This window comes from Semicossyphus pulcher, unplaced genomic scaffold (assembly GCF_022749685.1).
Source record: "Semicossyphus pulcher isolate SPU_LCO1_2020_fin unplaced genomic scaffold, fSemPul1.0.p SCAF_23, whole genome shotgun sequence".
Lineage (NCBI taxonomy): Eukaryota > Metazoa > Chordata > Actinopteri > Labriformes > Labridae > Semicossyphus > Semicossyphus pulcher.
The window spans coordinates 10236857-10262291 of NW_027211697.1; the positions used below are offsets into that span (position 1 = coordinate 10236857).

General features: G+C 42.2%; 2 protein-coding genes across 4 annotated transcripts in view; both read left to right on the forward strand.

Moving 5' to 3' along the window:
- LOC138602658 (adenylate cyclase type 9-like) overlaps positions 1-18589 on the forward strand; it is a 41470-nt gene extending 22881 nt beyond the window's left edge. Inside the window, exons 2-9 of the mRNA XM_069674172.1 lie at positions 6797-6969; positions 9811-9921; positions 10265-10521; positions 11746-11848; positions 12358-12566; positions 13720-13879; positions 14099-14241; positions 14706-18589. Coding sequence (XP_069530273.1) covers positions 6797-6969; positions 9811-9921; positions 10265-10521; positions 11746-11848; positions 12358-12566; positions 13720-13879; positions 14099-14241; positions 14706-16041 — 2492 coding nt within the window. The 3' untranslated portion in view covers positions 16042-18589. The remainder of the gene's footprint in view (positions 1-6796; positions 6970-9810; positions 9922-10264; positions 10522-11745; positions 11849-12357; positions 12567-13719; positions 13880-14098; positions 14242-14705) is intronic.
- Positions 18590-21732: 3143 nt separating this feature from the next.
- Positions 21733-25435, forward strand: part of crebbpb (CREB binding protein b) — a 38361-nt gene continuing 34658 nt past the window's right edge. For all 3 annotated transcript variants that reach the window (XM_069674168.1, XM_069674169.1, XM_069674171.1), the window contains exon 1: positions 21733-22586. In XM_069674168.1, the coding sequence (XP_069530269.1) occupies positions 22502-22586 (85 nt within the window). In that variant the 5' untranslated portion in view covers positions 21733-22501. The remainder of the gene's footprint in view (positions 22587-25435) is intronic.

Sequence of the window (25435 nt, forward strand, 5' to 3'; positions counted from 1 at the left end):
GCTGCTTTTAGGAAACCTCCCCGGGACATTAATTTTGGCTGCTCAGTCCCGCTTGGGTTGCAAAGGGAGTTTAAAGGACAAATGTTGCTTTTCCTGTTCATGGGTACTGCACCTGTAGCATTCATATGCATCTATTTTTCCTCTTCTGAATGTCCCAAGAGTAGACTTGACTTTGACCTTGAAATTGGCTGCACGGTGGTGCAGTGGTTCGCGCTGTCGCCTCACAGCTAGAAGGTTCCTGGTTCAAATCCTGGTTTGAACATACTCTGTACTCCGCCTTCCTCCCACAGTCCAAAGACATGTTCGTTAGGTTAACTGGTGACTCTAAATTGCCCGTAGGTGTGAATGTGATTGGAAAGGTTGTCTGTCTGGATGCGCCCGCTGCGATTGACAGCTGGGATAAGCTCCAGCTCCCTGCGACCCTGAACGGGATAAGCAGTATAGATGATGGATGGACTTATTTGGATTTGACCATATTTGGATGAGAAGATGGAGATGCTGGTTGCTGTGGTAGCGACTGTCAATCACAGGTAGCCATGCCCTAAAGCATACCCTGCCTCATCGTCTTTCTTCTTAATGTCGCCATAACTACCTTAATGCTGAACTGAAGAAGACTTGAATCTTACAATTGAGACCAATTATTAGATTCATTTGAAAACGTTTTACTGAGGCAATAAACTAGAGAGAAGCAATTTGACCGATGTACGCACGCCCATCTGGCCATTTCAATCAGAGAGACTTCATTAAGAGGGAACAATTATTTATTTACAAATTTGAAAAGAATGAAATGTGCAAAGTCTTTGATGATTAGACTCCATCGTGATGTCTTCATGTGCTTGAAGGGGTAGAGAGGCCGAGAGCAGGATAGGATACCCCCCACCCCCCCAATGGAGTCCAGACACTGGTGGTAATGATGGAGAAGACAGGATGCAGGATGAGCTGAGCTGAGGAGCTGGACTTGAGCTGGATTGGAGGTGAACGGGGTGGAGGAGGGTCGCAATGATCGAGCTGAGACTGACAAACAGTCTGCGGAAGAGAGGAGGACAGCTTTAAAATTTAGAGGCAGCGGGATGATTGGTCCACAGACGTCAAGGCTAACTGGTTGGTTTAGTACGCCTATAATCAGCTGATCAGGACAGGAAGGACAGAGAGAGGGAGAATGTGACATGATGAATGATGGCTAATGAATGACGAGTCTTCCTTCTTGAACTTACGCTGAGCTACTTTAACGAAATGGTTTAAAGCCCCCCTCCAGTGTTAATCCAGTGTTTAACCTTGTAAACATCTCCATGTGGTGTTCTTCATGTGCTACAAGACACATCAGGGACAGCATCAGCAGTCATCTCCACGGCTGGGCCTGTCTGCTTTTAAACTGCAGCGTACCAAGGACAGGCTGAACAACACGTTTTCAGATTGGCAGGTTTGTGACGTCACAAACCTAAGGAGCCAATCCCGTTAATGGACGGGGCGACGCTATGCATATCATACTTTGGTGATGCGTGAGCCAGCTGTAACCGTCATCGTAATTTTTGCAGACTCACTCCTGATTAAACGTATTTTATATGTCTTAAAACATGACTGGAGCTTGACCCCATTGACCTTTCCTTATTTACAGTCCATGTTATCCTCTTACTTTTGTGTGCTTTGTTGTACAAAGGGCAGTGTAAGGTTTCATAGCAGCCAGACTTTTTACTACCTGGTCATTTTTGCTTCATTTTATTGTCCTTCCCTCTGCTCAGGGACGATGGAGGGTTATATTGGCCTTTACTGAATTGACCACTGCAGTCACGACTTGCGTGCTGCATCAACCTTTATGTTTGTTTGGCACACCCAACCCCTGGACCGAGCCCCTCTCAGCATCATTCAATGAGGAGTTCAGGGGCGGCCGTTGTCCCAGAAGAGCTTGGACGTGCTGTGAGGAGGCGAGAAGAGGGGATGGGAGGTGATGGTGTTATTTGTTGGCAAAGTGCTTTTCTCATGTCGTTCTCCTCTGTCCCGAACAAAGGGCTTGGAGAGGGAGATAATGTGACTGGGCTCTCATGAGGGAAGGTTATCTACTGTTCCCTGACAGCTGATAGCACACTTCAAGTCCAATACCGCCCAGAACCTTCCAGTAATGATGCTCTTCAATTATCCCAGGGACATCTGAATCACAAATCATGAATAAGATGTGCAAAAAATGACGGATTGATTGTCACGCACACACACTTAGATGGAAAGCAGCAAGAGTCATCAAGCATGAAGTTTCATGACCTTTTCCCCTGCTGCGAGGTTTTCAGAGCACAGCTGTGTTCTGATGATGTTGGAGCGTGTTGAAGGGGACAGAGGAGCCAGCCGTGGTCAGGCCAGTTTATCAGAGCCACAATTAACTGCCTGACAACGAGCAAGGCTGGATCGTAACGACTAGAGATCGTCCGAGAACGTCAAGCAACAGGCGCGCAAACATCTGGAGACACTTGAACTCATGTAACCCTCCACACAAACACACACACACCGCACTGTACACCGTTGCAGGCTCCTGCTGTCCATTTATCTTGCCCTTCTCTGGCTGTCAGGACTCCGTTATGTGAAGTGATTTCCTGAAACAAGCTGTCCAACCACAGGATGGGATCAATCTTACATGCATCCTCATTAACCTTTGAGAGAGCTTGCCATGGGTTCCTGCCTTAAGGCGCAGTTCTCCTCTTTAGTCCGACACAAAGGGGAGGTTGAAATGTCTGGAATCAGGCCAGCTGACACGTTCAGTTTGACATGAATCAAAGCGACAGAGAGGGCAGGCCACAGCTGATCTCCTGTCACCTCCCGAAGCTATCATGTCCCCATTCCCAACTAGAAATCTTCGGTTCTAAGAACGATCTGAGAATCTTACGTGCGATGTTTTGGTAATGTCTCGATTGGGAAGTTTTTATTTGGTTCCTTTTAATGTTAGCAGAATGTTCTCTAAAAACATTTTCAGAATGTTGCAGTGAGAATGTTCAAATCACATTTTAGGAACGTTTCATAAATCATGTTCTGGCCGTTCTAACATCCTGAAAAGACCCTCAGGATGTTGCAGTGAGCATGTTCTAACTTTGTTTTTATGTAACGTTGAGCAAATGTTTTATAAAAGGCGTTCTGACATCCCAGGCCTCGATAACATCCTGAAAATATCTTCAGAACGTTGCAGTTAAAACGTTTTGTCTTAGTTTAAGTTTTATGTTACAAGAACTTTATTTGAAATGATAAACATCCTTAAAACGTTCTTTGAATATTGGATTAAAATGTTTTCTTTGAAGTGAAATTAGAACTTCCTTAAAGATATCATCTCGAAGATTTTCTTTTAAATAAATGTCTGTTAAATTGCTATCTTTCGTCGAATGAGGTAACACAATGCTGATTGAGCCTATGGCCCACTGATGAAAGCCTTTGCATTTGAAGAATGGGTGTCTGTGGCGACTTTCAGGGAAAAAATCACAAGCGGCGCCCAGTTAGTGACACGTTTTCCATCAGCCAGCAGTGGTTGGTCTGCCAGAGAGGGTAGGCGGAGCTAAGCGGCTGCTTTTCCGCTCTCTCCAAGTGTTGCGAGTAAACAGTAATCTACTATGGCTGAACAAACAAAGAAAAGATCGATGACTACAGATACAACTTCAACAAGAAGTGAAAATCCAAAGAAAGAGAAACAAATTGGATGCTCAGATGAAGCAAACAGTCTTCGACCGTCAGCGAGGAAAATCAAGAGTTACAACTGTAACCAAGGGAGCCAACCGTGGCTGGTTAAATTGAGAAGTGTGCTCTTTCTATAACTGATTATCGCCATTAGGTGCCGCCAAGTGGAACTTAACTGAGATCTTTGAGATTATCAGTTTAGATTGAGCGTTTTGTTTTGAAATGTTGACCCACTTACTTCACGTTGTGTTCCCCTCTCATCCCGTTTTGTATTCACTTCTTGCTTCTTCTTTTTAATTGTCTTTTACAAGTGGGTTTTTTCATTCATTATGCTTTCATCCAGTATCAAATCATCTCCGCTCTCTCTGCCTCTCACCCTCCCTGATGGGCATATTATCTGGCTTGAAACGTTTCATTATCTTTAATAAGCTGTTACAGTATTGGGGAATAGAGGCTGAACGGTCCAGTGATTCTGGTTTAGGTGGATTGGGCGCGGCCCCTGTCTTGTAAAGTTCTATTATTCTTTAGGTCTCGCATTAATCGTGACTGTTAATATATTAATAAATAATTCAGTGTGACTCACATACCTTCGTAACGTTTTAGCCTGAGATGGACATGACTGTCTCTTTGAGTCACATGGTTCCAATCTGCCCTGTAGAAAGCTTAGCAAACAAGAAGACGTTCACACCTAATGTCCACCAAATCTCTACCCACCCACGATGAGACATCGCTTGACATTTCTTTGTTGCCTTACATACATCATTCAAGATATCTTATCAATGGTTCCTTTGAAGAAATGGAGAGATGGAAGGAAAGATGAGATAAGAAACTTGAAAGGGAGGGGGGACAGTAACCCCGTTGACCTATGAGCAGAAGCAGTTTATGTCATCGTGGGAGGCAGGGAAGGATTTGATTAGCACACTAATGAAATCAGTCAGTGTGTGTGTGTGTTTGTGTGGCAATCACACATCCTCCGAAGCAGTCAGAAGCTCCTTCAGTTTCCTGCTGCCTCCTCTTGCTCCTGTGCCATTCTGCATCACTGGTGCAGGGAATTAGTTCTTTGTTACTGCTGTTTACCGCCCTCATTTCCTATCCCTGAATCCTCATCCACCTGGCTATCGACCCAGCTACAGTGAAGCCTTCCATCCACACCTCCGCTCGCTGTGTGTATATGTGTTCTGCTGGGTGTGTGGGTGGTTGGAGGGGGTGTTTTTTTTTTTTTTTTTAGTGTCTCATAATTGCAGTCTTATTTACATGACTCCTTTTGTGTACATGGTTTCTCGTCTGCTTCTTAAGCTTCTTATCTTTGCAAGTTTTGTTGCTGCAAAGGAAAATGAGTGCCATATGTGTGGTCTCTGCGTGTGTTTGTGTGTCAGAGAGTGCAGCCCCAGGGTGGTTCGGCTCAGGCGAGGCGGTGGCAGGCCTGTCTGATGTACTTAGGCCAGACAATGCTCAGGGCCCTGGGTTGTGGCTTCGCTGACGGTTGAATTATGTGGCCAAGCACACGGTCACAGGTACTTACTTATGCTGCTGACATACACACACACACACAGAGAAACCTGTCGTGTGGTTATGCTGCCACACAGTGCTGACAGAGAGGGGGTCCAGTATGAAGTCACAAACAAGCCTTGCTTAGTGTTTTAAATTGCTATGTTTTATGGTGCAAACTACTAAATATATGTCGACTCTACGTTGCTATATGAGCAACAGAGTTGGCAACCCAAAACTTGAGCAGGAAGTGTTCCCATTGTCAACCATGGTGATTAAAATGTTCTGTGTGGGAGCATTGTGGGGACCCACTGGTCTAAGGCTGTAACAAAAAAAAACACTGGTAAAAAAACCCGCTAACACCGGGCTTTTTGGCTTAGTGGGAAAGGCTACAATCGGCATTCAGACCCGGGTCAAATGACTCTGCAGTAGACCCGGGTAATTATCGCCTCGGCTCCGATCGGCAATGATGGGAACACAAAACCTGTGTCGACACGCTAATCTCCGCCTCCTTTCCGGCGCGATGCTATGCTCCTTCAGTAACTTTGACTTCTTGTCATGTCAGCTAAAAATTCCGCCCGTCTCCTTCACCCATTGTTCCAAATTTATCGCCGCCGAGTTTGATACACAGACTGAATGAGTAATAGATACAATAAAGACCTAACCACCGTAACATCTTCACCGTTTACTAACCCTGTTTCCGGCTTCCGACGTTGACGCAGCAGAAAAGAGACCGAAAGGAGTATACTCCACTGGCAATGGGAAAAGAGACAATCGGCAACACGATAATTGCGCTGGGAAGTGGGTATATGTTGGCAACCCAAAACCCAAACAGGAAGTGAGCCATATGTCAGCCATGGTGATTAAAATGTTCCGTGTGGGAGCATTGTGGGGATCCATTGGTCGAAGGCTGTAAACAAAAAGAAGTCTTACTGAGAGTGTGAAATATTCAGGCTTGTGCATTTCAAGAGCATGTTGTAAAGCAAAGCATAAAGGACTTACTAAGCTATTGCTTTTTTCCCACTGTTTTGAGCAAAGTGGCTCGCTCAGAAGACTGAATTTAAGGCTCAGCGTTGCACAAACACACGCGCATTCCTCATAGGAGTGATGGAAATGAAAACATGTTGATAAAAGTGGGAGTAGGCAGGTGTTCAAATATTTGGCCGTGGCCTGTTGTGTCTGAATCTGTTGCTGTCTCATGGTCGTGGTGGGAACCTCACATGCATGAACTCCGCTCAGAAAAGCACATGCACCCGCAGTTTATGAAAGAGAGAAAATAACGTGTGAAGAGAAAGCTTTAAAAGAGAAATTATAGAGGACAAAATGGATGTGATGGCCTTGAAAGAAGTTGTATTAGTCACTTTAGTACTCTCTGTTACCCTTTACAAAACCCTGCACATATGTTCACACTCCTCATTTATGTATATATTTATGGAAACAAGAATGACTCATGTATATGACCTTGGCTTTTTCATCCAGGAGAAATTCATATTTAATGCCTCTCCCTCTCTGGGTTCTAGTTTCATGCCAGAATCTTCTAATATCATTCACTGAGGGAGTCTGTGCTGCATCTTAAAACAACCCTCCATCCATCCCAGGCCTGCTTTGTTTCATACAACAGTAAGAACTGACATCCCCCTCTCTCTTGTTTGTGTGTCTGCAGGCCTGAAGACCTATCTGATCTCTGGCAGGAAAGTGGAGCCTCACTCTCACTGTAGCTGCTCTCAGCTGGTGTTGGCTGGTCCTGAGCATGCAGATCCTCAGTGCCCCACTTCCAGAATGCAAACACCTGATGGAGCTCCGCCAGCGTGCACCCTGCCGCCAGACAGTGCTAAGGTTAGTCAATGCAGTTTCTGAGAAAGCGAGATGCTGTAGAGGAAGTAAGTTCATCGCGCATCTATGTTGCCTGAGGAAGAACATTGAGCTGCGTGTTCTTCTGCAGCCTCTTTGAGGTTAATCCTTTTGCTCGCCGTCCTTTTTGCTTATGTGGGTGTATCAGAAACATGAATAGATATTTTTTTCATGCATCCTTTTCCCTTTCATCCTTTTGTCTTGTGGAGGAGATAGAAAAGAAAAAAGAATGGTTTTATCCCTGTCATTACCATGCATTTGACTTTTCATTTTTTTCCATGTTATTGCATAGCTTAAAGAGCAACTTGCAGGTTGGAGACTCCAGTGAATAAATGTGTAGGAAAATGATTTAGTAATTATATTTTCAATGAAATACATGAATGAATACACTACGGTGGCTTCTGGAGTCAATTTTTGAGCGTTTTCTTGTATTTCCGCATCAAAACAGACGACCAGATGTGACGAAACAGAAGGGAGACCCGCTGATTAATGACGCGTTTAACCATGAATAAATATGGATCCAAATGCCAGTCTTGTCATTGTAGATGAAGAAATTGTTAATTCATATGAATACGACGGACCACAGGCTGATAATTATGAGCCTATGTTAGACGTAAAAGAGAGCAGGAACAGGCCAGGATGAGGAGAAATAACGGCCACAGGAAAGACATAGAGCTGTAGTGCAGAGAGAACCAGTGGAGAACTGGGCAGGTGTTGTGATGAGTGACCGGCGTTAGCTCGCGATATCTAATGCTGAGCTGACATCACAACACTGTAAAGTTTATCACATACGAAAGGCTATGACAAATCAAATGAGTAGTAGCAAGTGGGAGCATTAAAACTTACCCATTACAGTTACTAATGAGTGTCAGCTTGTATCAGTTGTATTTCGTATTGCCGTCTATAATTGTAAATCCGCACTACGTTTTACGGTGCCACAGCGGTGTCTGAGAGAGCGAGACAGAGAGGGAGAGAGAGCGATGACAGTTTCCTTATACTTTGTTTGACAGGTGCTCGTGTGTCCCGTCCTGAAGTCCCGTCTCTTCACCTGCACTTAACAAACCCAGGCACGAAAGTTCGCTCTGTTCCTCTTCCTGTCAGGAAAACGGCGGGCTCGATGGCCCGTCAAGCTAGAATTTGTGCAACCGGCACAGACGCAAAAATTAACCATCATAAGAACTGGTGAAATGCAATATTAGACTACTTAAATAATATCTACACAATACGATACGACCGCTCAGACTCACTACCACCTACTTCTGCACGTTGAGCTAAGGCAGACTCCCTTTTGGGACGTAATATGACGCGATGTTAAAAAAAACTGCCGTTATTAGCAGCTTTACTGAAAACGGCCACTTTTCCCTCTAAATTTGTGTCCTAATAAGTAAGTAAGTAAGTAAGTAAGTCATATAAAATCAAGGATTAACCTTTTCCACAGCCATTTTCAGAGATTGAGTATTAATGTAGGAAAAAATGTAACCTGCAAGTTGCTCTTTAACCTTGGGCATCCCATGAATAGAACATCTTTGTTGATTTCCCTCCTCACTTTTGGTGCACCTGCATGCACTCCAATACATGCCTTAATTTATGTTGCACATCAGACCTCATTAAATCCTTATTAATAGGAATCTGAGAAGAAAACAGTGAGATCATATTAATAAAGCAATGAAACATGTCTCCTCCCCAGCAGGCAGTCTACATAATAACTGTTCTATCATGATCTGCTCATCAATACAGAGCATGTCCATTCATCGTGTCCTCCTTAGCTCTGCCTTCGAGGGGAATTTCTAATTTCCTCCCAAATTGGACCAGTAGGTCATACACTTTTGCGACACATTGTCCCCTTATAATTACCCTCAAAACCCTGCACCACTGTGCCTTAGGTTCACCCCAATTACTCCTCATTCTCTGTACATATGTGCACTCCATGAGCCCTCCACAGATCCCCCAGCTCTCTTCCAGACTAGGTGGAGAGGGGAGGGGTACTTGTAGGAGAAAAAAGAGAAGGATGAGAAGAGGAAAAGAGGATGCTGGGAGGCAGGAGAATCGGCAGGGGTCCTCGGTATGGTAATGAGCTCACTCAGTCGGAGAGACGGGAAGCCCTTCTCAGGCCTTTCTGCCTCCGACTGATTACTCCTCCATTTACAGCCCTCACACAGATACAGAGGAGGCTCATGGGGAAAGATCACACTCAGGGATCTTCAAAAACGGCTTAATCACATCTGAATGTGTGAAAGGATTCACAGGGCAGGTGTGGGATAAATGTTTGCACGTTTAATGTAGCATGCAGCTACCCAGTAAAGGCCGTCTCTGTGGCTAACATTGTTTAGGGTGTGTGATTTCGCTTCTTAAAGCACCGCACCTTGCACATGTCAGGGTCAATAATAGCATCACAGATCCCCTTCTAGTAAACATACGCTCACACTTTTAATGCTCTTTGAAGGGGGATAAAACAAAGACCTTGAGCCTGGTAGACCTCCTCCTCACAATCTCTTTTGTTTCTCTACGACTGCTTTTTTTAGCATTGTCCTCATTGAAATGTAAATTGAGTCCATAAAAATATTGAAAGATGATTGTAAGACTTGTCAAAGCATCCCTTGTTTGTGTTTAAACGACAAGTGTTGTCTTTGTGCGCATGCCCCTGTTTTATCACCACTCTGTTATCTCATTTCGTAGCACCAAGAATGTCAATCTTAGCCATCATCTCATGATTTCTCTGCTCATACGCCTCCCTTGATCTCTCAGTTTCTTAATTCTCTTTCTTCTCTCTTGCTCCCCATTTTCTCACCCTTGTTAATGCCCCCTCCGATCTCTACCTCCCTGCAGTCTCCCTGTGTCTCCTGCAGTGTGGTCCTGATACCAGGAGAGGATCAGGTCCTGGAGGAAGGAGCGGTGAACAATGGCTGCCATGACAACCACAAGACTAACAGCACCAAGGTTAGCATGTCGTTGTCAGTCGAACCAAACAGATGAGGCTTTGAAATGTTTATATAACAGTCAGTCAACTATTTCCCTATCAAATGATTTGACACTGTAAGTCAGCTGTTGTTACATTTCCTCGGGCCCAGCAGCCTGAAAAGAAAGAAGGACTTAAAAATAGTTCAAAGAAATAGGACTCCATGAGTCCCAGATAAACTGTGCCACAGACACAATCATTTATCTGATGTGACTGTAGCTCTTTAGCGTTATATTTATTTATTATTGCTGACCTGTTTTAAAAGCAAAGATCCATCATCACACCTTCTTTAAGGGAAATTCAGGTCTTCTCTCATCCCCTTAGGACTCTTCAAATCTCAAGTTTTCCCCAGCGGTTGCTGCAGGGCGCAGCCCCAAAGCTCTGAACGGTCTGCTCAATCCTCGGCTGGAAGCCTTAAATAACAGCCAGACATCCCTGTGCGAGATGCTGCAGGAGAAGGAGAAGAAGACATGGACTGGGGGAGCCCTGGGCATGGACCATTCAGCGCTCATACCTCTACGCTCCAAAAACTTCAGAGAGAGGAGCGATGCTCACTTTGTGGACGTTATCAAAGAGGACAGGTTAGAATAAAAGCATTCAACAAATCTCTGATATTTAAACTACAGATCCTCTGATACCATTTTTTTCATTTCTGACTGTTTCTAAAACCTAGACTTGAGGATTGGCCAATAACAAGTAAATGGAAAATACACATTTTTTCACAGCTGTATACTACTGATCCTGCATGGATGGTACAAGCCTGTTTCTGAGAACCACTGTTTTTAGGAATCATAATGTTAGCGGCAGCTTAGCTTGCGACCTCTGCTGACATCATGTGTCTGCCGAAGACTGTCAGAGATACCCTGATTTTAAACATGACACTGCTTTTACCTGTTGTAATTGTTGAACTTAAATTTAAGTTTAAATAAATGTCTGTCAAGTCTCTATCTATCGCCGAATCAGGTAACACAATGGTGATTGAGCCTATGGCCCACTGATGAAAGCCTTTACATTTGCAATATTACAGACTGGGTGCCTGTGGCGACAGTCACAGAAAAAATCACAAGCCGCGCCCAGTTAGTGACGCGTTTTCCATCAGCCAGCAGCGGTTGGTCTGCCAGAGAGGGTAGGAGGAGCTAAGCGGCTGCTTTTCCGGTCTCTGCAAGTGTTGCGAGTAAACAGTAATCTACTATGGCTGACCAAACAAAGAAAAGATGGATGACTACAGATACAACTTCAAAAATAAGTGAAAATCCAAAGAAAAAGAAACAAACTCGACCCTCAGATGAAGACAAACAGTCTAAAAACAGTGGACATCACACATGCAACACTGTCTGGATATCTGGGATGTGTGCTCCCGCAATTACCGTTTATCGCCATAGGTGCCGCCAAAGAGAACGAGGCTGAGATCTTTGAGATTACCACTTTAAATTTAAGAAAATACAGCCACCGATTGCAGACATTTTGTTACATTCTTGGCAAAGACTGCTCTGTTATTGTCGCTGTCTTCACATGATAAATTACCTGAAGCCAGTTCTTTGTTGCCTCTCTTAAACTGCAGTTGCTCGTGTCAGCCATAATATTAATAATTGCCTGTGTAGGCTACTGTTTTAGTAGAAGTCCACTTGTTGAGTGGCTGATATGTGCATGCACTGGTTTACTTTTTGATTGCTTTTTGATTTAAACATAACGTATAGTTGATCCATAATTCAATCTCCGTTGTTAATGTGTATTTTCTGCCTTAACTAGTCAACTATTACATATAATGTCCCAACTGATCATCTTTTCCTCTGCGCCTGTGACAGCCTTATGAAGGACTATTTCTACAGACCTCCCATAAACAAGCTGAGCCTCACCTTCCTGGAGTCGAGCCTGGAGTCTGCCTACCGGATAAGCTACCAGGAGGAGGTGTGTATGACCTCCTTCTGTGCATGACATAAGGGTGCCTGTATGCCTGAGTGTATATGCACGTGTATTTTTTACACTATCCATGAATTATTATGTAGCAGTCCTTGGTTATGCTCATTTACTTAGAGTTTACAACTCTCAGAGAAAATCAGTGCATTATTTTCCACCCATCCCATTTAATTTCAATCTCTGTCTTTTCTATGTGTATTTATGAATGTCTTTCTACCTGTTTGTGCTTCTCTACAAGTCTGTGTCTTGTCTGGGAAGCCTGTTTGCACCGTGCTATGACCAGACCGGTCAAGACTGCGGCAAAGAGAAATCACTGCAGGACCTTTAAAGTAGTTTTTTACTGGGTTGTGATGTCCTCTGCTGGTGCAACCTCAGAAGTGCATTCTCCCAGGCTGCAGCTGTTGCTCTATCGTTATGTCTCGAGTTTGAGTCCTAATGCTACATGATTTACTTGTACTTCTTTGCTTATCACGATCTGTATTTCTCTCTTCCCCTTTCAGGTTGAAAGCCAAGCAGCGGTGCAGACCTTTGCCAGCCCAACATTCAGTTCTTTCCTGGACATGCTGCTGTGCTGTTCAGTGTTTCTGGCTCTCTCCCTGGCCCTGTTCCTCCGACCACTTGTCACCCAGCAGAGTTTGTCCCCACCAGCACTCACTCTGACAGCTGTAGCCGCCTTATTGGAGGCTCTGGCTCTGCTGGTTGCTATACGGTGAGATATGGAATATAGAGTGTAAATATAGGAGAGCATGGGATAGAAAGAATATAGTGCAGGGATCTGAAACAAGTGAGAGCCCCTTCAGAAGACCCCTCGACTTTTAATTGCAACATGGAACAAAAATTGGAGTAATTCCACCTATCCATCCATCCATTATCTATACTGCTTATCTTGTTCAGGGTTGCGTGGGCTGGAGCTTATCCCAGCTGTCATTGGGCGAGAGGCGGGGTTACACCCTAAACTGATCGCCAGTCAATCACAGCCAGGGCTGGCACATAGAGACGGACAACCTTTCACGCTCACATTCACACCTACAGGCAATTTTAGAGTCATCAATGAACCTAACAAGAATGTGTTCGGACTGTGGGAGGAGCCCCGAGCCCATGCATGCACGGGGAGAACTTGCAAACTCCACACAGAAAGGCCCATTTTGTCCAAACTGGGATTTGAACCAGGAACCATCTAGCTGTGAGGTGACTGTGCTAACCTCAAATTGGAGTATTTCTTCATAAAAAGTGCAACTTACCTTAACTCAACATTAACACTTTAGCTATGACAAACTGCACCTTGATTTACCACAGCACACTTGCCTACAAAGTAAAAATGGTGGAGTAGAAACTGTCTGGAGCAGGACACAGTTTTAAGGTTGACAGCAGTGAAGTTAAAGCTTTCTGTGTAAGATGAGACCTTGAGGAATAAGTAAATGTATTAGGGGCAGGATTCTCGGTTTGACGGAGAGGAGTGGAGGGTATAAACACGAGCGGCCAACTCGAGAGCAAGCCAATCAGTGCCCCCCAAGAAATTTGAGTTTTAGACCCCTGATACAGATGCAGAGTAAATGGTTTTTTGCATGATGATATCATGTAAGGACTGCAGTTTTCATGATTATCATGCTTTCTGATGGGAACACAAACTGGGCAGTGTGCCGAGCTCTACTGTTAGTGTATTTAAAATGGATTCAGACTGAGGGAAAGCAGAGAGAGAAAGATGAACAAGAAGAGACATTGAAGAAACAATTTGGAAGAAACATGCAGGGTGTATTAGTAATAAGTGTCCTGGAGCAAAGAGGCTCTGACACTTTTTTTTATTACATAAATACAGCTAATTTAATCTTTATCGATCACAGCTTCCTGTTTTTTCTCTCCAGTATGGCTTTCTACTTGGACTGTGTGATGAACTGCACTCGGTTGCTCATGCAGGCAATTTCCGGCTGGATAGTACGACACATTTTAGGAGCCGTCCTGGTGTCCCTGCCCACTGTGGCCGTCTACTCTCATGTCACATGTGACATGCATCTCTCCATCCAGGTGCAATATAAGCTTCATCTTTATCTTGGTCCATCACAGGGATGTTGAAAACAAGTTTGCTGTTATTGCTGTTGTTACTGTGTTGTTATATTGTCCAGCTATTTCTGAATATTATTCAGCATATGTCTTTTGGTCATGCTGTATGTTTATATAGATCTCAATCAGTGTCATTTTTATGGGCTCTTTTGACTAATGCCTCTGCGCCTCATGTTTCCCCAGTTCACCATGTTCCTCTGCTGTGCTGTCATCATAGCAATCATTCACTACTGTAACTTCTGCCAGCTCAGCTACTGGATGCGCTCAACTCTAGCAACTTTGGTGGGACTAGCGTTGCTTGCCTTGCTCTTCAGCTCCCCCTGCAGGTACATAGAAACACTAAAGAGACGATACAAGAGAAAAACTTAATCCCTGACTTATATTTTTTGAAAACAGTGATGTTATTAATATCTTTGTCCAAATAATAATGTAGAGATATTGTAGTTTCCAGATGCAGTAATAAGTGCTGCTTGTGTTTTATCTCTTCTAGTGTTGCTAACGGTCTGTTTTTCTGGTGAGTGTTATCGAGTCACTCTTAATGCCTGCTCAGTTGCTTCTTTTTTGTAGATAATTGATGGTAATAACTTTGGTGTGTTGCCTGCATGACGCACAGGTGAAAATTTGGTACCGGCAACAATGTCTCTAGTCGTAATGGGTACTAACTGTTATTGAAGCTGCAGTTATTACTGAGAATGCATGAATTTTTTTCTGCCCTTGTGTGTAACTATTACCTGAATTTCTTTCTCACACTCTCCACCAGGTCAGATGACCAGAGCAATAACAGCAGCAGCAACAGCTCCATCATCATATCCGACAGCCTGGTGGACCCAGACTCACAGCCCAGGCCACAAGACCTGCTGGGCCCTGAGGCCTGCGTGGCCTTCTTCCTGCTGCTTCTCCTGGTCTGGTTCCTTAACCGTGAATTTGAGGTCAGTCACCGCCTGCATTACCATGGCAATGTGGAGGCGGATCAGCATCGCATCAAGATCCAGAACATGAGGGACCAGGCCGACTGGCTGCTTCGCAATATCATCCCCATCCATGTGGCCGAGCAGCTGAAGGTCACTCAGAGCTACTCTAAGAACCACGACAATGTGGGCGTAATATTTGCAAGCATTGTTAACTTCAGTGAGTTCTATGAGGAAAGTTATGAGGGAGGCAAGGAGTGCTATCGTGTCCTCAACGAGCTAATTGGAGACTTTGATGAGCTGTTACGGAAACCTGCCTTCGCAAATATTGAAAAGATCAAAACCATCGGTGCCACTTACATGGCAGCGGCAGGGCTCAATGCGCAGCATTGTGCAGACGCAGCACATCCTCATGCCCACCTACGTGCTCTTTTCGAATTTGCCCTGGAGATGATGCGTGTGGTGGACGACTTCAACAAGAACATGCTGGGCTTTGGCTTCAAGCTACGTATTGGATTCAATCATGGGCCTCTGACAGCGGGAGTGATCGGCACCACGAAGCTTCTCTACGATATCTGGGGCGACACCGTCAACATCGCTAGTCGCATGGATACCACAGGTGTGGAGTGTCGTGTCCAGGTCAGCGAGGAGAGCTATTGTGTGCTGAGTGGCATGGATTATGAGTTTGATTACCGCGGCACAGTCAATGTCAAAGGCAAAGGTCAGATGAAGACTTTCCTTTACCCCAAGAGCAGCGACAGTGGGCCTGTGCCTCAGTACCAACTCTCTGTCTCGCCAGAGATCCGGGCACAGGTGGATGGCAGCATTGGGCGCTCTCCAACTGATGAAATCGCCAGCATGGTGCCCGCAACCAGCATAACTGCAAGCAGCACCAATACTTTGGTACCCAGTACCAGTGCTGGCTCCTCTCCTGCCACAGGACTTAACCAGGAGAAAGAGGTGGACAGCCGTGAGAGACGTCCCTCTGCAGATACCTCGCATGCCAGGCGATCTATGTCTCACAGTGGCGTGCAATCAATACCTGTAAACAACCGGGAAGGACCTCCTGCTTCTTCGAATATCAAACAGCTCATCAGCTCATCCTTAGGGCAGCAAAATGCTCCTCAAAATTCAACAGCAATGTCCCAGAAAGACATCAAGAAGGACAAATGCGAGGGTGATTATGACATTTATGTCGGCGAGTTCACCAGACTTTAAGAATTTTGGTACAATGGCGCTTTTATCATAAATCCTCTTCCCTTTAAGCACTTTGTTGCTGGCGTTTGGCATTTTGTTGAATTGCTGTACATTTGGTTGTTCCACAGGTAGAATCGGAGAGAAAGAGCCACAGGCTTCTTCTCTGCATTAGCCAGGAAGCAGTTTGTTGTTTTTATTGTCAATCTAATTGGCCGATATTATCAGTGGAGGGTGCTGACCGGACCACAAAGTGAGTGTCAACACGCAAAGATAAGGGGACGATTGTGATGGCTGACTCTGAATCTTCTCTTGTCTGTTACGGATTTCATCGTCTCCCATTAACTTACTTGATTATCAGTACACCTTTAATCTTTAGTCATTACTTTCATATGTCTTGTAAGTGCCTTTAGAATAGAATAATGTGTACACTAAGCCTTTTTCAGTAAGAGGAATAACATAAAGGGAAAACTGTAAATAAGCAAACTTTTTTGGAAAAACTGCTTCGCTTTTGTTACAATTTTACTTTGTAAACTATGTTTTGCTATGATATGCTATGTTTTGCTACGATCTCAACAAGCTGACCTTACATATGGAAAGTGCTACAATCACAACGGGAGGGGAAATAACTCAAAGATACGAATTAGTAAACTCTGCACTTAAACGCAGCAGAGCCCATTTCCATGTTCTTCATAAAAAAAACAGAGGACTCTTCATGAAAGCCACAGCAGAGACTAATCAATACAGTCTAAGGGCAGACAAGGCGAGCTGTATGTGATGTGAGAGTATTTGCATGCGCAGTGTCTGTGTGAGAGTGTGTGTTTGTATGTGTGTGTCTAGATCAGGCAGGGTTTAATGAGGAGAGGTGCTTATGAGTTAGTCAAATGACTTGGTGCAACTGCAGGATGACAAACAGTTTAGGAACGCAGTTGAAAAGGAAAAAAAACTCCAGTTGCTGATGTGGCATCTTTGTCTGGCCTCATTTAAGATCTTTGTATTGCTTCAGTACTGAGGCATGATGGTCTCAGCTACATTTAATCAGCATGCTTACATCAGCAGCACCCATAGATGAGGCTAACTGTCGGTAGTGTTTGTCCCACTTGATCTTGTGGGATCTCAAGCTGTGCTTAGTGTTGAGTATTTCAGTGGCTAATAAAAGGCACTGTACTTGTGGAGTATCTTTAGCTGTGACTTTAGATCAGTTAGGGAAACCAACAGCCTAGATTTGCATTGGATTACACTGTGTGTTAGTTGATAGTGCTTTGAAGACATGGATAATCAAAGTGGAATGTCACAAATCTAAACTAAATGTGTTTTATTGTATTTATTGTTACACAAAACTTGAAATGTTCTTGTGAAGTGCCCTATCATACTTTCTATGATTTACGTACTAACTGCTCCATATTTTCAATGGCATGAAACTTAGGTAAGGTAAGGTTTCAAATAATTTCATTTAGATGTTTTTACTCCTCCTTTTTTTAATTCCGTGCTATTGTGTCATATTAGGAAGACAAAACTGTAAATTTCTCTTGCTGTTACATTTTTATCTCTGCCACTGTTTCACAGCAAAAAGGATTGTGTGCTTAGAGGCAAAAAAAAAACATTTTTACGACCAAGTTTACTCTGTGTCTTATTTTTGACATCTTAGGTTTCATGAACAACGCCTTGAACCTTATGTTTTTGAATGCCCATTTCAAAATTACAAAAGCCCTTGGCGTACATGCATCCGTACATTTTATTTACTCAGTTTTCCCGTGATAACGAGTAATTTCTGGTTGTTTTCTAGAGATCTCGACTCATTTTTCCTAATATTTCAGGATAACAAAGCTGGTTTTCCTGTGATAGCAAGTTATTTTCAGTTGTTTTCTGGAGATCTCAACCTTTTTTTTCGTTATAATGGGAAAAACAAAGCTGGTTTTCCCATTATAACGGATTAATTTGGCCCATTATCTTGAGATAACGAAGCTTGTTTTCTCGTGGGAAGGATCATTTTCTGGCGATCCAGAAAACAAACCAACAGGCTGGTCACTGTGATATTACAGACCCCGACATGTCATGCTGCCATACTAAATGGCTCGACTCCCGCAAGTGCAGAATGCTGCTGCCCGGATTTTAACTCAGACAAACTGTAGGTCCCACATTACCCCAATCCTTTCCTCCCTTCATCGGCTGCCCGTTACATGCAGGATTGATTTTAAGATTCTTTTAATTACTTTTAAAGCACTACACGGTCTGACCCCACCTTACATTACAGAGCTTTTGACACCTTACGCTCCAGTCCGTGATCTCAGATCAGGCGTTTGCCATCAGAGCCCTCTGAGCTGTGGAATTCCCTGCCCGAGGACATTAGACTGGCAAACTCATGACCTGTTTTAATCTGTTTTAATTTTGTTTTATTCTATGTATTCACTTTGTAACCTTGTTTAGATAAGCGCTATATAAATAAAGTTATTATTATTGTTATTATTGTTACTAAGGTAAGTTGAGGTAAGTTAAGCCTGTTTCTATGTTTGTTTTGTGCTTTTACAACTCTGGGGATACGAGTTATGATCATCTGATGTTATGGTGGTGCCGTGTCTCATGAAAACGAGAGGCGTCGAGATCTTGAGAAACCAACCAGAAATAATGCGTTATCACGGGAAAACAGAGTAAATTAAATGTATGGATGCGCGTCAGCTAAGGGCTTCCGTACAAAATCAGTTATTTTAACTGGCAAATATTGCAGAGAAGCCGAAAACTATAAATTTATCATCTGTTACTTCCAAAATGTAACTACACTTTCCTACATTTAACATCACCCTGATTGAGAAGAGATGATTAGTTATTTCTGTGTGTATAAATACAGTAGCTTGTGCCTTTAACTTTGAACTTCATTATTTGCTCTTAGTTGCTTTTCTTAATATTTCTCAGAAGCTGAAAGCATCAGCAGGATCATTTTTTTTTACCTTTGCTTTTCAATCACATTTACTTTTGATGTTTCCTTAGGGTCGTGACATTTAAGCTGTGCCTTTTTAATATATACAATTAAATGTAAACACACCAAACTTGTTGACCTTTAATTGGCCTTATTGCACAGGTTTAACTGCTTTCTGTTTGGCCTTCACTTGTTTACTGTATATACTGCAAAGAGGAAGTTATTAAGTTATTTTAATGCAATAATAAGAGTTTGATATCATTGCTTTGAACGGGAAGATCACCTCGTTTGCTCACGAGCACACAACCCTTGTACCAGTCCGATGTTTGTGTTTTTATATATTACAATAAAGGGACATTTAGAATAGTGATTGTGGTTATTATCCAAGGTTAAGTGCTCAGTAGAGGTCTTGACACTTGAGTGTAAAGCAAATAACCTACATTACTCCCCCCCTCCCCTTGGTAACTGTGGATTATTATTGTATTTTGGTGAGGAAGGGGTGTCATCTCACAGTTTTGATTGCCATAGGTTTTTTTCCTCTTCTATAGTTCCCCTGCAAATATGATCTTAAATGGTGGTTTATTTTGATATTCACGACATAAGTGACATTCTGAGCCAGCAGAATGGGCTCACTAAGAAAACTGATGCCAAAGAGTGTCATTGCCATACCTGTATATAATATCTCCTCCTTAATTTGCAGGTTGTGTTGTGCACATTCAAGAAAGGTCATTTATAGATTCACCGTTTGCACAAGGCACTCACTTTTTTTTTATAGTTTGCCTTTATATTGTATCTGAGCATTTTCTATTATTTATATAAGCGCATGTACTAAAGTATTAAATAGTCTTAAAAACTGGGTAATTTTAACAATGTTGGAATAATACTTGTGTGTTCTGTTTACCTGCATGTGTGTATAAAATGTACGAGTGTTTGTAAAAACAGAAACTGTGAGGTTGTGCGTGTTTGTAAAGGGATGCTTTCATCCTAGCAGGAATGTGACCTGATCATTTTATCATCTCAAAAACTATGACATGCTCGGACAGTAAAGGCATAAAGAAATCTTTTTTCTTTCTTTTTAAGAAAAATAAATGGACAAGTGTACAAGTCTGCGAGTAGGCAGTATTTTGGGAGCTTCCTAGCTACAGTTTTAAATGAAATGTTGCTTTTTTGGAATTGTTTTGTACATAGCACGCTAATAGATATGCAAGTGAAGGTTAAAATTGAATAAAGTCAGTCGCTGGGAAATGTTGTCCAGTTGAATTTATAGACTATACACTGCATCCGGTTTTGTATTTCAGGGCTCGACTAACGAGTATGATAATTTTCGTGATTATTCAATTAGTTCTTTGCTCTTTAAAATGTTAGAAAATGGTAAATAGTTGATAAGCGTTTCCGGAAGCCTTGCATGACGACCTCTTGTTTAGTCCACAACCCAAATTCAGTTTACTTTACCCGAACATATTCACATTCAGAGAGAGAATTTTAACGTGTACTTAAAAAATGACTGAAAACAATTAATCAATCATCAAAATGCTTGGCAATTAATTTTAGGTGAGAACTAATGAATGCAACATTACAGTGCTGCCATTGGTGGGTTTTTACTTTGTACATGTTTTCAAGTTCTGCTCTTAAATAGCCAACAACTTTAAGATACGTGTACTTTCATTATAGCCGTTTAATGCTGTTTTATACTGTATTTATTTTATACTATTATACTCTTTTGCCTTACAGTGTTACTTGTGCAACTTAAGATTTTACATAAAATATGTTAGACCCGTTTAGAAAAATCTTTGTTATAGATCCAGCATACCAACATATTCTAAAGAGTAAATTGACATTGTACTGTATGTTTTAGTCATTGTAGCCTTTTATTATTATATACCTCTTCACCTACTTTTATGTACACAATAGTTACTTTATTTATTTATTTTTCTTCAGCTTTATTGGCTTTGTTTGTACTTATCGCCCTATAAATTAATCTTGAAACTGTTAAAGTGCATTAAGAAAAAAATTGTCTTGTAAATTTAAACATGGCCAACTTGGCCAATAAAGCTGATTCTGTTTCTGACTGAATAATTTAAATTGGCTCTTTCTCAAACAAGCTACAACTTAAGTTGTGGCTTACCTGTTAATGAAGTAATAATCATAATGTTATATATAAATAAAAGAGTTGCTACATAATTAATACTTTAACTTTCAGTAATTTTAGTAGGCCTACATTCTTCATATATTACTTTAACCTAAGTAAGCTTTTGAATGCTGAACTTTTACTTACTAAATTGAGTATGTCAGCAGTGATTGAACTTTTGCTCTAGTTATTAGTCTAGTTAATATCTGGATGCTTTGTCTCCCACACTTAAGTAACAACGTCTTACTTTTAAAAAATATATATATTTGTTACATACACAATGATGTCGATAAATCAACTTGTAGGAAGCCTTTTAACTGTATTTGAAAATGAAGAACAAATGACTACAGCCACCCACTTACTTTTCAACACCACTTTTAAGAATAGAATTCAAGCATAAATTACCGCGAAAATGCATCCTTTCTTCCTTTAATTACTATTTGTAGTCGTGTCTGCCATATGTTTGTTCAGTTTTAAGCAGGTAACTATAGTAATTTCTATTTTTTGGGTTATTTCTCCCCTAAAGGCAATTTTACGTACGTCCACATGACGCACAGTCGGACACAGGTTTACGTCAGGGCGTCATAGCGCGACACCTCCCCCTCCTCCCCCCTCAGTCTAGCTGGGAAGAAAAAAAAACTTTTTTTTTTTTGTATCGGAGGAATCAACAGCCGCCATCTTGACGCGGCTCAGAATCGGGATTTCGGGGGGAGCATTAATTTTAAAAACCGATCGGAGCTGCTCAGACCAGGCTCAAACGGCTTTTTTCGTGCAGAAAATCGAAGTGTTAGTTCTTCCGATGAGAATTAATGCCAACATGTGAAGCTTACATGGGTTTTTATCGTCTCGAGAGCCCACTGTATATTTGATTTCCCTTTTAGAGAGCGCCGCTTCTCGCCGTATCTCCGTCCCGAGACGCTGAATTTACCGACAGACAGCGACGAGAAAAATAATCCACTTCATAGAAAATATTTTTTGAATTTTTCTCTTTTTATTTCAGCCAAAGAAAGATTTTATGGCTGCTCGTTTCGACTGCGAAAAAAATGATTCTGTACAGACGTGAAAGCGGCGATCGGCGGAGAAAGGGATTTGCTTACGCCTTGTGTAATATTTTATGATTGATTTTTATTTATTTTTCTCGAACTGAAATAATTTTTGGACGTAATTATTGACGATAATTATGTGGGTGTTGGGTGTTGGATTATCATGGGGTGATCTTCGGTGGCGAAGCGTGGCGCTGTTGCCTTTCTTTTGAAGCCTTTTACACCAGGCAACATTTCGCCAGTCTGCCAGTCAAGAAAAAAAAAACAGTTAAATTGCTCCTTTACGCGTAACGTTAGGAAAAGTGACCGGTTTTAAACGAGCCACAGCCTGCCAAGTTGGACTGACCCTGCTGTTATTTTTTTTGCAACATCATCCATTCATAAAATTTGCCGACCAGGATGGCTGACAATCTGCTGGAGGTCGGACCCCCCACTGCAAAACGACCCAAGCTGAATTCACCTCTCTCAGGATCAGATGGCACAGGTAAGGACAGGACATGATTTTACAATACTGACAAGAAGTGTACTGACTTGCAATAACCTGTGCACTGTACAGTCTTGCTGCTTTTTGAGGTCTGGCTGTATGCACCTTAAGGAAAAGAGCAACTGTAAAGTAAACCCAGCGGCCACTTTAGTGGTGCTGTGCAAATACATCACAGGAAAACTGTACATCAAGTCCCTGTAGGACTGTTTCATTACATCTGCAATAAGTGTAAAAAATGCAAACTCACTGCCTCTTCATCCCTAAAGAATCACTGAACAGGGACGGTATGCTCCCAAACTTTTCAGTCTGAAAGGGTTAAAATTTAAATCAAAGCTTACCCAACATATCTGAGATACAGGCGAATAAAATGTTGAGTATATCTGCAGGGATATTGTGCTGTCTTGGTCAGTTTTGTACATATGTCTGGCATGATGCAAACAAATGTTGAGATACCTTTAGGGAGGCTGGTTTGCTTGAGGAACATTCTGCCTCTGTATCCTTTGAAGTTGGATTGAATTTAGTGTATTGCTCATTCATTCTTTAGCAGTGCAGGTTCTTGACAGCACAAGCACTTGAACCAGTGTTGTGTCAGATAAAAAAGATAATCTCCTTCGCCACTAGGTCATCTTGCCACTGAAGGGTTCAACCCTTTCATTCAACAACATGCTTGAGAGGTTAAACGTAATCTATGAAAATATGTTGGAAGATAACTTAAAACTTCATCCACCTTTTCCGCTGAAGACTAATCTAATCTAAGACTAATAAATACACATTAATAGTAATATGCGAACTTGGCATCAGATTTTCACACATTTGCAGTTTTTCTAAAACTAGCAAGCAACTTCTTCAAACTTTTGGTATCCGCTTGTCAGGGTTTATTGCCAAGAAGGTTCACGCATGCAATAATTTGTTCAAGTGATTTGTTGCAAAACCATAGTCATGAAAATAAAATAAAACTAGAATTAAAGTAAACTAGTACAGTAAGTTTACCGGCAAAGAAAGCAAAATTACAGAACCATGCACTGAAAGTCGGGCTGCACCTGACAATATTTGACATTGTTTATTATGCTGCTGATTACTTTAGATAGATTGTTTCATCTTAAAAATAAGAATAACACCCATTACACATTATTGTGTCGCTGGCGCCAAATATCGATATTTTAACAAAAAGAAAATGTAGCGCTCTAAACAGATCTCCCTGCCAATTTGAGTCACCACATCTCTGTCAGTTTCACAGATGTTGACCCAAATTGAGAAACACCCAATTGCAGTGAATGATACATTAATTCTGCACTTCACCTTTTTAGGGGCCTTTTGTATTTGTCAGTTCATCAGATATCGTGATGTATCATTATATGATTGTCTTGCATGCATCAATTATCACTATCGTGGGCCACGTATCGTATCCTTACTCTGTTACCCTGCGATTCCCACACCTATTGTTTATTATGCTGCTTATTACATCACATGTATTGTTTCATCTTGAAACTAAGAATAACACCCCATTACACATTCCCAGTGTCCTGGTTGTTGTATTCAGATGTCTTGTTCTGCAACCTACAGTCCAAAGCCGAAAGATATATTCAGATAACATGGAGAGAAGATGACAAAATTTAAGGCTACGGAGAAGATGGCAGTTAAGAATAGTTAGCATTTTATTTAGTCGGTTATAGAAATGGTCGTTGATGAATTTTCAGCACAATTAACTTCTAAGTAGGGATTTTAACGATTCTGCTTAGCGAGTCCGGTAACGATTCTCAATTCCAAATCTTTGAAGGGCAGGGTCAAAACAGGTCACATGCTTATTTCACAGAAAAAAAGCGTGCAGGGCCTCACACAGGGCCTTGCACAGGGCCTGCAGCAACACTTCAAAAGTAGCCAAATTCAGCGGGAAAGCCATGGACCGAGCAACCCAGGCTTTGCATCCTGCATTTTTTTTTTTTACTATATAATATTTTCACTGTTGTTAACCCACCATTTATCGGAAAGGAATTCCTGTTAGTCAATTTCATTATGCATCGTAATAAGACTTTAAAACACATCATACTATAATACAAAAAACTGTGATGCACACTCGCAGCACAGAGAGGGGGAGAGCTGCAGCGCAGGCGCTCAGAGGGAGGGAGGGAGCGAGCGAGTGGGTGTGAACGGACTGAAGTGATGACGTGAAATGAAACTCTGCTTGATCATGAATTCTGATGCTCCTCTACAGCTCTGTGTTTATCAGTGAAATATATGAACTACACAGCATGTGGACATATGACAGCCTGTGGGACATAGTTTATTCTTTATAGTGTCTGTGCGCGGAAATACGGACAGAACGCGACGTTATTGAGACGGGTACAGAGCACGAGAAACACACCGATCTGTGTCATATCTGCTCCTCTCCTAACGTCTGTGTCCTCCCCGCGCGCATGATAGCTCTGATAAACTACACGTGGGTCACCTCCGGCTCATCTCATTCACAGCATGTGGAGATTTTATGCTTTATAAAGGTTGTTCACGGAAATATGGACAGATCGTGACCCTATTGAGACAGGGTCCAAATATAGCACCCGCCACTCGCCAAATGTGGGTAAAAATCTAATTTGGCGACTAAAATAAATGAGGTTGGGCGCATGGGGCAGGTGTCCCCATCACTACAAAACATACTTTAAGTTGTTGACTAAGTTTTGTTGTGCAACGATTCCGCACGCTGCTGGCGTGTGTCCGTGAAAAATTATATCGCAATCCCTTAATTGACCCTCGCTGACCATCATCGGCACGCTCACGCTTCTGTTATTTAGCTCGCACAGGGCTTTAATGTGTCAACAATCTGATAAGTACGAGTTTACACTTTCACTCGTCGC